At 37.8% G+C, this 7766-nt stretch overlaps 2 protein-coding genes across 2 annotated transcripts; one reads left to right on the top strand and one right to left on the bottom strand.

The window, feature by feature from the left end:
- Positions 1 to 403: 403 nt before the first annotated feature.
- LOC135488491 (small ribosomal subunit protein uS15m-like) lies at positions 404 to 3014 on the bottom strand. Its single transcript, XM_064773121.1, has 7 exons — positions 2690 to 3014; positions 2413 to 2511; positions 2064 to 2142; positions 1736 to 1784; positions 1511 to 1595; positions 1216 to 1274; positions 404 to 1007 (listed from the first exon to the last, which is right to left on the bottom strand). The coding sequence occupies exons 1-7, from the start codon at positions 2895 to 2897 to the stop codon at positions 549 to 551; spliced, it is 1038 nt and encodes a 345-aa protein (XP_064629191.1). The 5' UTR covers positions 2898 to 3014; the 3' UTR covers positions 404 to 548.
- Positions 3015 to 3132: 118 nt separating this feature from the next.
- Positions 3133 to 7385, top strand: LOC135488494 (parkin coregulated gene protein-like). Its single transcript, XM_064773124.1, has 5 exons — positions 3133 to 3356; positions 3634 to 3768; positions 4050 to 4221; positions 4491 to 4640; positions 4990 to 7385. The coding sequence occupies exons 1-5, from the start codon at positions 3231 to 3233 to the stop codon at positions 5148 to 5150; spliced, it is 744 nt and encodes a 247-aa protein (XP_064629194.1). The 5' UTR covers positions 3133 to 3230; the 3' UTR covers positions 5151 to 7385.
- The last annotated feature ends 381 nt before the right edge of the window (positions 7386 to 7766 follow it).

The following is a 7766-nucleotide window of genomic DNA, read 5'->3' as shown; positions in this document are numbered from 1 at the left end:
CCTGAATAAATTGCTTTTCATAAGATAGAAGTACTAGTTTATTCTTAATGTTCCCCATCACTCTTAACCATTTTCAGTTCAACTGAAATTGATGAGTTAACTGTAAGTATGGAGTTCATCTAGTTGAAATCATCCATGCATTTTGTCTGCGACTCTGTCCTAAAAGGACAAATTTGGGATGAATGGAAAGTTATCAAACACATGGAAGCTCTCTCCCATCCCGGGATTCAGGTTTTTTTTTATTCCTGCAACATCTCATCCCAGATGTTAATACTTGACTGCATGACACACTGTGAGAAGGTGTCCTAAAGACAGCGAACATAATTATCACAGCAGGTGTATGTGAGAACACAATGACCAAACTCTGATAACCCAGAAGAGTATTGATAACAAAAGAGAACTATTTTGTATCAAATATTTTTTATTAACTCTTTTTACATCAATTTAAAAAACAATCAAGAAACGTCCTAATGCTAGCTTCATAAAGTTGTCAGATATCTTAAGGCAGCATCATACCAAAAGTTTGCAAAACTAGGAAGTCTCTGCTCTCATTGTTTTATAGTCATAGTAATATACTTATTATTAGCAGCAGGGAACTTCTGTTTGAACTGATATCGTTTGGAGTTCAATTGCCTTCCTAGCTTGGCGTCTTCCTCATCCACCTCTTGTAAGAAAGTTGGTCCATCTAAATTGAGCTCTTTCAATTGTTTTTCAATATCGGCAAGAATTTCATCTTTCTTTGCGTAAAAGTCTTGACGTTCTTTCTCAATACTAAGGCGAAAGTTTTTACTTTTTTCATCTTTCATTTCCATTGCCTTTTCTCTGGCAGCTTTTTTCAATTTCCGTTTGTAACTAACATGTCTATAATAATCAGGAGGGGGTACATAAACAATCTTAAATTCCTCAAGGAGACTTTCAAATTGGTCACGATTTTTCCGCTGCATCAATTTCAGGATCTTCTTTCGTTTTTGTATCCTTTCAATCAGGCAACTTTTAGCTCGCTTGTCCTGAAAAACAAGCACCAAAAAGTCAGTTTACAGGGGCGACTCCAGGGGGAATAAAGTCTAGTCTTTGTTACTTCTTGATAATATCAAAGAAGATAGCTCCAGCATCTTAAGTGGCTGCCTCAACTGACTCACTATGAAGAGCTCGAGTTCAAAGTTATTCATTAATTTTGTCTTACGCCAAGAAAACTTGACCAACGTTTGTACTCACCTTCCTTCTCTCCAAGCAGTACTTAATCTGATTGCGGATTTTCATGGTGAGCGTGGCAACTGAAAAAATACACAATACATTCGTCAGTCAATTGATCAGTGATACATTGAGAGCTTTCCTTATAACCCAAACTCTATAGTCTGCACAGGTTCAACTTTTATCCCATGTGTAGGATCTGCTTGCTGTTGCATACATGAAGACACACATGTACATGGGACCAGAGCTATTAGTCTGGACATTGTAGACGATGCCAATACGATGATTCACTACAATCACACTCCAAATGCATACCCACCTTTTGCCTCTGGTGATATGTAGTCCCCTTCATGCTTTTGAACTTTCTTTACTGCTTGTTCTATACAATAATTTCTGACCTGTGTCTGCAATCAGAAGTTCAAAGTCAAGATAAGAGTGATTTATTCTGTTGATATCTGGAGATGAATATTACAAATATAGAAATGAGAATAGACATCTGCTGTTTCCTACTACATTTAGACAATCTGCTGTTTTAATTACTTACCCCATTTGCAAACTCAAGACTATAAATTCTTCTCACATGGTCATCAGCACTGGAAAAAAATACAAGAATAACGATCAGAATCTTACTATCTAGTTTTTCACGGCAAGACAAATTTTTAATTTGAAAAAGTGACTATATCATCCACTGTTGCTGTTATTATTAAAATTATCCCGTTTGTGCCCAACGACATGTAAAGCTTGACCTCCAAATTTCTGCCAGGTCACTCACGACTGTGGAGCCTGATATTGCCCTATAATTCCACTAAAAATATATTTAAATACTGTCTGCATCTGATCCACAAAATAGAATGGCCCTGTCTTAGGCTTACGTTTTCAATTCATCAGATTCTTCGTAACCAAGCCTAGGAAGGCTCTTGTCAACTTCAGGCAAGCCAATTATCTTATCACCTGCAAAACACATTAGAAAATATTGACAATAATAATAACACATAGGCATAGTACTTGTTTTAATCAACGTTGGGTACAAAATGAAACAAGGAATCATCTTATGAGATTCTGATTTGGGGACAAGGCAGACTGCCATGTCTACCATCTCATAGCAGATCCATTTCTCTCGACCTCTGAGTTTTTGCAGAGATAGCTAAGAACTTTCAAAGTATTGATTACGTTTGACAGTTTGAGAAAATGAGTCATAGATTATCTTTAAGAAACGATTACCAGAGTAGTCAAAATCTAAATGCTTGGTGGGTGGAGCTCTTGGTGTCCTTTTGCCTTTTAGATACCAATGGTTCCGCTTCGTGGTATTAAACGGTGCACCTGAAAAGATAAGGAGGCATTATCATCGTTATTATTTTTAATTTGATAAAAAAATTTTGTCCACACCACATAGTCTGCTCAAATCTGAAATCAATCAAAGGCAAAGGCCAAAGCAATGCCAACTGCAGAGAAAAAAGGACACACTTTTGTGTTGGAACTAGTTATTGGCTTGACTTACCTGTGTTCATTTTGAATACATGTGCATGTGGATGCGACAACATGGGCGATAATGTGTAGATTGATGCATGGTGAGAATGCACAGGCAGACGTAGTGCATTTTGCAGTGTTTCGACATGACCATTTTTTGGGAATATCAAGTTGAGGCTATGTTTTCCGATGTTTTGCTTCCATCCACGTAAAAGTAAGGAGCCCCGTGCAGACAACATGTTTTTTTATCTGCCGGTGACAATAGATATCTGATTTGAGTATCAAAAAGTCACTTTTGATTTAGAAAATGGGCCAAATTTTCCAAAATATTTTTTCACACAAGCCAGTGGCCGACATTTGCAATGAGGAACTCTGGGATTATTTCTGAGCGGAAGACCAACCCCGTCCCAGGTTTAAAGCCTTGTTGCCTTGGTGATTTATGACGTATTTAAAAAACACATCCGGGAACTTCATTGTGTTGCTTGACAACTAACACACGAAACATCCACCTTGCCCATTTTGCTGGCATTATTTGGTGAATTTTACTCCGCATTTTCGCATCTAGACTAACGATGTCTCTCAAAATATCATCAGCACCTAGGCCGTGTCATAGACCCCATCGGTCTAAAGAAAAGGAAGAGACTGCTTCCAGAAGAAGTGGAGCTTTCACGATAAAAGCCTTCCAGAAAAATGCAGATGTAAGTAACAACACACACTTCATTGTTCATGTGTTTGTATGTACTGTCGCACGGTGTACACCACACCATGCATGACCTGATCAAATCTACCAAAATCACCCTGGAGAATCAAAATCCTGAAGCTGGTCTGGTCTGGTCCTTGGTTTTTGTTTTGCTTTGCTGCCGATATGGTACTCATTCAATACGTCGTAGTCGACATTGCCAATGGCATTGAGGCAGCCTCCTCAGGCCAACATAAAAGTATTTTCTTCATTGAAGTAATTTTTCTATATTGAAGGTTGGTGGGCCACCAAGTGCTGGAGCTTTCAAAGCCAAGAGTTCTGGAAACACAGCATTCAAGAAATTCTATCAGAGAGGAGACTTCCCAATTGCTCTGGAGCATGACACAAAAGGAAACAAGATTGCATGGAAGGTATGTTTGCCATGGAATTTTTTAGTATCAAACTATCATTGTTCAATTTGTTGACTCAGTTTTGGAAAGAAAGAAAGGACATGAGTCTTGAGATTGAGATTGAATAATGATTATCAATATCAAAGCAGGCGTTCATGTAATTCATGTGTTTATTTATTCCTATTTATAGGTTCTGATTGACACTGAACAGTCAATGAGCTTTAAAAACCATTAATTCATGAATTCCCTTGATAAAGTTGATTGTGTACCTTGATTTATCAGGATATTTTCTCAAATTACAGGTTGAAATAGAGAAGTTAGATTTCCATCACTACCTGCCTCTGTTTTTTGATGGTCTCTGCGAAGTTAACCATCCACATGAATTTTTCTCCCGGCAAGGCGTACATGACATGTTAGAGCATGGAGGCACTAAGGTGTTACCAGTAATACCACAGCTCATTATACCTCTCAAATGTAAGTATCCATGGCAACTAACCTAATAAGGACTGGCAATTAAACTTTTAATTCCTTGTTGGGCGTGTGGGAACATGATTGAATCGATGAATGCTGATTAAAGTAGTTGCGTGGTGATGAAAAGCCATTCATGTTTGTTTTGCTTGTATAGTTTATAGTAGTGTTCAACAGTCTCCCTCTTCTTCTTTGGATTTGACTCTTAGACAAAACCCCAACATTACTTTTTGATAAGTATCCATGTGTAAGTTCTTTCTCCTTTTCAATTTCAGTTGCCTTGAATACGAAAAATCCAATCATTGTCTGCACAACTCTGAAAATCTTGCAACACTTGGTTGTGTCAGCAGACATGATTGGCGAGGCGTTAGTCCCCTACTACAGACAGATCTTGCCAGTGTTGAACACATTCAAAAATAAGAACAGTAAGTTTTCTGATGGGCGCTTTCTAATCTAAGACAGACAAGAACATCCTAACTCACTTGTGACTGGTCCAGACACAGGCTTCTGACGGATGTGATTTTACATGTAAAAGTATATTCTTTGCAACACATGATGCATGAAAGGGTAGATTATCATGTTTTTGCAAGTTTTATGAGCAGACAAATTTTGAAGGAACAGGAAGGGAGGTATAGACTAGAAGGCAGCATTTTCTTAGGAGGCAAAAAATTTGAAGGACAGGTGATTTTGGACAGTGGGAGAGGTTCAATTTGAAAAACTGACTCCACTATCAAACCAAGTTGCTTATTCTTTTTGTCTATTGTTATTTTTCAGTTAACTCTGGTGATGGCATCGATTACAGTCAGCAAAAGCGAGAGAACATGGGTGATTTGATCCAGGAGACACTAGAAGCTTTCGAAAGGCACGGCGGCGAAGACGCGTTCATCAACATCAAATACATGGTCCCAACGTACGAATCCTGTATGCTCAACTAAACACCAAAAGACTTGTAAATAAGATATAAATATGTGTACAGAACAATATTTTTTATCATATTCTTACCTCTACGCTGGACTAAATGGATTTTTACTTTTTGGTTAACGCCAGAGTGCTCTCTGCCTGGCAAGTATACAACCCCTTTGATAACAACATTGAGATTACAAAAAGGACAAGTTTTACTCTTATTTTTTTGGTAATTTTTGCAGCCATAACCAAAGTCAGTTTGAGTTCGTGTTGAAATAATTCTGATTTCTGATAGATAGAGGATACTGATGAGTCATAAAAGATCATACATATTGTATGTATAAGTAAGGACAGGCAACACTCTTAGAATGTTATTGTCTGCTTTATTGTCTGCATCAAACATTTTGGCGCTGAGGATGAAATGCCCTTCTTTGCCTAAATTGCTCCTGCAGTATAGCTATAGTCCAGGGTTGTCTACTACAAATTCTACTTAATCATGCTTCTATAGTTTAGAATGGATTATCTGGAATTTATTGGTTGTGTCAAGAGGATGTCTCAGGAGTTGGGGTTAGTTTTCTAGGACAATTCTGGATTGATGCATCAAAGCAAAAACTTTGAAGAGGTGCAGTTGGATAAAGTTGTTCTGTTGAGTACATGCCCGGGTCAGGTTGGACATGTTTGAGCAGACTGGGATAAAACAAGTCTATCAACAATGTTCTTGCTTATGAAAGCAAACTGTTGGCCTTGCTCTTTTCAATGCATCATCTTGGAATAAGAGACATTTGAGGACACTTTAACCTACAAGATGGATGCATGTTTAAAACTGATAAGGCACATAATCTGGACGAAGGGCAAGGAGATACAAGTATATTACAGATTTCCGGATTTAAAATAATTGTGCATTGTTTAGGACGGTGGGGAAAATGTATACAATCTAAATGTTCTGCAATTGGCTTTGCCAGAATGTTTCATTTGTACATATGATGGCCATTAATAAATGCTTGTTTAAGTTATTGCAACATACACAGTCATTTCATGAATGGTATAATATTGATGTTGTGGCGGATATAGTGCATGTTGTCATTGTAACAACATACTTGTCTTGGAATTAACTATGTATGTTTTAATTTAAAGTCGTCATGGCATATATTTCCTGAAGTTGCCATTGAAAATGCTTATAATAAACCTCTGGATTAGCTTGATAATCCCTCGATGTATAAGGTCGCTTGTATAGCCTTCATGTACCATGCTAAACTTTTATTTCAACTGTTGAGTGTTACCAATACCATTGTATAATGTGTACGATAATGAATATGAAAGTATGCCGAAGGCTGAAATGCAAAAATATTAAAGACCAAAAATCATAGAGAAAAAGGTATTTGCATTTTGACTCAAACAATTTTGTAATATATTAGGAACTTTTTAGAGATTACTGTTTTATTGACTAACATGTAGTTATATGTGTGAATTCCGTCCAAAATATGTCCTGGTTGAAATCACAGGGTCATGCAAGTCCATCTGTGGTGACCAAGTTGAATATATCTGTGATAAATATTATGAATTGACTTGGGTGGTTTGCAGCTAGCTGCTAGCCTCAGGTAAAGTAGACTTGCACATTGGTTTGAGATTCAATGCAATAATTTTCCTTTGTTTTGTTTTTCAAATCAAAAAGTTTCATCAAGTCCAAAATTAGATGTATTGTATATTTTCACCCATAGAAATTGCATCAGAACTGCATATTTTATGTCAATATATCTGGATTATTAGATGTGGATTATGGCGCGGAAGTTTGAATTTCCCGCACAGATTATTTGTAAGCGCATGCGCACTCGCCAAACTCGAAAACAACCGGAGTCAGGAAGAACGGAGTGGTCGGGGAAAAAGGGTCGATTTTCATATACTATATGGGCAGACTGGTAAGAAATCTATCTGTATTATAAGATCAATATGTATAGAAAGTGTACGCCCCTCAATATGTAAGAAAGACTCCTGGTAATAATAGTAATCGCCGGTGGAATTGGCGAAGGTTCATTTCCATGTGGTCGCGCACTGTTCTTCAATGCAGTGCTGCCCTCTTTTATTCAGCTTATAACTAAAGTAATAGAAAGAGTACTGTAAAATCGCACCTGAGACATCAGTTTGCTGGGAATTTCTAGTTATGGTCAATGTTAATGTCACATTCTGTTCACATTGTATCATTGTAGGTTTCAAATGACCTTTTGGACCTTTGTACGGTTAGAAGTCAAGAAAATCGAGTCATAGTAAAAGTCTGCGTTTCGTCCATTGATTGAATACAACTCCGACCCCCCCGCCTTCTCTCTCCACAATTTGAAACCAGTACCACCAGATAACGAAAAGGATGGCAGCTACAGCTAAAGCCAAGAAAGAAAGAGGTATTGCCAAGGGATCCGTCACGAGAGCTGACAAAACGTTGTATGGTTTGATTGGCAGGAAACGGCCTTTGGTTGAAGTGAAAACGGCACATGAGACAGCTACTGCTGCCTATGAGGAACTGGTGAACAGACATCAAGAGTATTTGCGTACTCTTGATGAACCTTCCGATATTGAACGTGAAGATGAATGGCTTCAGGATCATGCCGATCGTTGTGACAAGTGGGCAGATGATGTGAATGATTACGCTGCTACAT

This window comes from Lineus longissimus, chromosome 5 (assembly GCF_910592395.1).
Source record: "Lineus longissimus chromosome 5, tnLinLong1.2, whole genome shotgun sequence".
Taxonomy (NCBI): domain Eukaryota; kingdom Metazoa; phylum Nemertea; class Pilidiophora; order Heteronemertea; family Lineidae; genus Lineus; species Lineus longissimus.
The sequence above is the reverse complement of the archived record's forward strand: the minus strand, read 5'-3'. Positions and strand labels throughout refer to the sequence as shown.